Below are 3,889 nucleotides of genomic sequence, written 5' to 3'. Positions count from 1 at the left end.
GAGTGAATACGCTGTTAGTTCCATTAAACTTATTAAGCTGCTAACAGATAAGCGCTTAGTCTTTAGTCGTAGACCTGTAACTGTTAAGTTTTACTTTTTGTTTAATATGCAACAATTTGGATGTAATTTACTATTTTAATTAAAAACTAATTATAGTTTTCCTTGTCTTTTAAGTTCCATATATTAATACAGGATTTATCATTTTATATTTTGTATTTGGGATTTTGGTTTTTATGTCCCATCCATTGTATTTTTCTAATTATAATTAATAAAAATCAACATCGGGATGAGAAACTTAGCTTGAATAGGTTCTAAACTATTTAAAAAATCGCATGTTTCGTTGTTTCGTTGGCTTAAAAAATAGGCTTAGGGGCATTTTTTATTATTTTCGCACAGGTCATCAAAAATCTTAGGACCGCCCCTGTGTACAAAGACATAACCTCTGTCAGACGATACTGAAATATTGTTTCTGAAAAGACTCCCGACTTGCATAAAATAAACATTTCCAGAAATTAACGAGAGCGATAAAAGAAAGTAAAACGCCAAACAAGATAAAAACTAGAGCTCGTTCGACATCATTCTTGAATTTTCATCCGCTCGATTAGGCTTTTTCCGTCAAGTTTGCTGCTAATGATCAATCTCAGATAATCTTCTCCATCAATCGTCTTATACTTTGTCGTCTTCTCCTTAACTAACTCCGGCAACGGTCCTATCTTGACTTCGAGGCCAGGACCGTGAAAAGCCGCGATCGAAAGCCGCTCCTTTTCCAAGTTAACCATAACCCTATGCTCGATACTACGATATTCTCCATTGCTCATTATCTGTGTTTTAGTTCAAATATGTAAACCAAACCAAAAGATGAAGGATCATGTGAGAATAGGAGTTAAGGTGAGAAGTGTAAAGAGTGATTTGGACCATTGATCACTTTTAAATCTCAAATCAACCCATGAAGTATTCTCATCAGTGTTGATATAGTAGAACTCTTCAATAATGATTGATCAAGGGTGGAGATCCATTCTTACCCTTGTCACTATAACTCTCATCCTCACTGGAACCCAACCTTTCAAACCAAACCAATAAAATTATAAACCAATCCATGCCAAATGAATGGAGTAATTTCTAAACATAGTAGAGTATGGGGATGGTATAATATATGCATACGTTATCGGAGAAACTGTTTCCGTAAAGAACCCTAACTTGTAAAAAAAATGAAAGAAGTTTTTCTTATAATTTTGGTTACAGAAGTTTGAAAGAAAACAAAAGGAGTTTGGAAAACGATATGTTTTCTACGCAGACATGACATGACAGGACATGACAAAACAAGACGAAAAAGAGAGACGGGATAAGTGGATGAAAAATATGTGGAAGGTTCCAGGATATTAAGTTATATCATAGATAGTTTAGTAATTTACCATTTTTGTCTTCGATTCATGTGAAGTTCCAATCTATTATGGCACCAAACGCGTGACAAGTTTTTATTCTGTCATGTCTTATCATGCGTACCAAACACATACAATCCAAACCATTGAAGAAGTTAAACCCTTCTGACTTATAATAAGTTGATAAATGATTTTGTAGAAAAGTATAAGTTGTTTTTATAAGCAATCCCAAACACCCCATCATGGGATTAAACAAAACTAGATGATGCTCGATTTGGTTCCAATTTAGCTTTTTCTTTGATAGACAACACCGAAAGCAGATGATTCCGTTCTCAGTCTCGATCAAACCAAGACCAAGTCAAATTGTTCGGACCATGCTATGTAGTTACTAAATCAATTACCTCCATAATGTCACCTATGTTGACGATAATCGATCCAGGAATGGGCTTAATTGGCACCCATTTCGAGTTGTTCTTGATTTGTAGCCCTTGAACTCCATTAACTTGAACCAAAAGGGTTATCCCGGTTGCATCTGAGTGCGGTGCCAACCCTAAAACCTTGTCTGCTACACGACATGGTGGATAGTAGTTCATTCTGATACTTTGTACGCAATTCTCATACAATTTGTTAATTGCATCGGGTTCCATTCCTAGGTTTATAGACATGAACTTCAAAAGTTCCTTCGAAACGCCATTAAGCTCGTTCGAGTATTCATGGAAGGTTGTCCTAATCAACATAAATCCAAATGAGACCGTTTTTAGGGTACAACTCATAGAAGTTAACCAATCAAACTACATTTGATCATTATAGAAACGGAAACAGGGCGGACCCACTTCAATAGATACAGTGGCAAGGGCCACCGCTTCGTTAGTGTAAAAATTATAGGGTCGTGAAAAGTGTCACCGTATCAATTTGTTGTGTTACCGCATCACTTGATAGATTTGGTTTTTAAGATTCTTTTTTCACCCCCAGACCCGAGTTGAAATCCAATTAGTGTCCTTTTTTCTTAGTTCTTAGCTTTAGGGGGTGTTTGGGATTGTTTATTTAAAGTGCTTATTAACTTATTCCAATGTGGTACCGGTAATAACGAGGTTTTAGTTTTGGATGGAAAAAAAAACGAAATACTTATATCGATTTGGCACCGGTAATAATAAGAAGTTTTTGATAAGTTCTACATTTCTAACTTATTAACTTATTCTGACGTGACACCGGTAATAAGAAGTTTTTAATGTTTGGATGGGAAAAAAAAGAAATATTTATCAGCTTATTAATTACGACTTGGTACCACCATAAGCTAATCCAAACATTTTTTTATAAAACTCAGGTTTAACACCAAATCAATGGATAAACACTTTTACAAAAAACGGAAGTTATTTTAAATAAACAATCCCAAACATCAGATTTATTATGTTTAAAAAAGAAACTACGATAAAATACTTCAACATTGGACCTCACTTGTAAAAAGCGATGGAATAACCAAATAATCAATGAGATTTTGTATAAGATATCCATATACTTAATTCTTGTACTCAAATGATACAAACACTTGCACAAAATTTGTAGGTCCGTTTCTGCTCGTAGAAGTGCATGAATCGAACTAAATTCGATCATTTTAGAACCGGAAAATATGACATTACCTGAATGAAGTCGGATTTTGAGGCCAAAATCTCGTGTTTCTTTGATCGACGGGCAAGGGCACGAGAAAGAGCATGTCACCCCAATCGAGTTTTTGATCCTCAGAAACAACAAATGCTTGACCATAACCTTCAAGCATACCTGGAATCTGTGCATATTTCATCTTCTCCTCTAACGGCAGCTTGAAGAACTTCTCTATAACCTTCTTCATTGCATCTATGCGTTCTAATACTCCATGATTTATCAACTGTTTTATTTTTCAAATTCTCAAATCAGTAATTGAATTCATATATAATACACAGATGACAGATATCGATTCGTCTGGTATCATATACAGTACAAATTACCTGGAAAAATCCCCAATCTCTACAAGCAACATGCAGTTTAGCCAATTCATCATCATAACCAGGTTTTCCGGCGACCGAAAGTTTGCTGAAGTCGATCACTGGAACTTGCAGAGATTCGTCCGTTAAAACCTCCTCGGACTGGATTTCCGGTCTAACATACCGAATCGGAATGTCTTTCATTTCCTCAGAAGCAAGCGCTTGAACATTAGCAACAGGAATGGAACCACCGTAACCGGATCTGTTGATTATCTCGCCGGTATTCTCTCCGATATCCATCGCCATAACCGACTGAGCTTTTGCTGTCTGATTGTTTACAGAGATTCAAAACAATCCAGAAAAGCCTGGACGAAGTCCAAATTTCCCGTCCAAACCTTTTATAGTAACTTTTTAGTTTTTAAAATTATGTAAGGATGACGTGTGTAGCTAAATATTTTACAACCAAAGCCTCGTCACATAATTTACTGGAATACATCTTGATTTTAATATTTTATTTTTTTTATTTTGATGGATGTTATAATATGATTTTAT

The 3,889-nt window shown here is 35.4% G+C and overlaps 1 protein-coding gene across 1 annotated transcript; it reads right to left on the bottom strand.

Moving 5' to 3' along the window:
- Positions 1 to 575: 575 nt before the first annotated feature.
- LOC112529557 (S-norcoclaurine synthase 1-like) lies at positions 576 to 3,644 on the bottom strand. The gene is made up of 4 exons (XM_025140878.1): positions 3,362 to 3,644; positions 3,017 to 3,261; positions 1,781 to 2,105; positions 576 to 821 (listed from the first exon to the last, which is right to left on the bottom strand). Exons 1-4 carry the CDS (start codon positions 3,641 to 3,643, stop codon positions 576 to 578), a joined length of 1,098 nt encoding a protein of 365 aa, XP_024996646.1. The 5' UTR covers position 3,644.
- Between the last annotated feature and the right edge of the window lie 245 nt (positions 3,645 to 3,889).

The sequence above is a fragment of the Cynara cardunculus genome, assembly GCF_001531365.2.
Source record: "Cynara cardunculus var. scolymus isolate 2C chromosome LG 16, CcrdV1, whole genome shotgun sequence".
NCBI lineage: Eukaryota > Viridiplantae > Streptophyta > Magnoliopsida > Asterales > Asteraceae > Cynara > Cynara cardunculus.
Note: the sequence above shows the minus strand (reverse complement) of the source record. Positions and strands in the feature narration are given on the sequence as shown.

What these genes read in the sequence shown, in the direction of transcription:
- LOC112529557 (XM_025140878.1), bottom strand. Translation starts at nt 3,643, where the DNA reads ATGGCGATGGATATCGGAGAGAATACCGGCGAGATAATCAACAGATCC. An exon ending in GAGATTGGGGATTTTTCCAG is followed by an intron (nt 3,262 to 3,361) that starts GTAATTTGTACT and finishes AAAATAAAACAG; the next exon opens with TTGATAAATCATGGAGTATT. An exon ending in CAAAATCCGACTTCATTCAG is followed by an intron (nt 2,106 to 3,016) that starts GTAATGTCATAT and finishes TATGTTGATTAG; the next exon opens with GACAACCTTCCATGAATACT.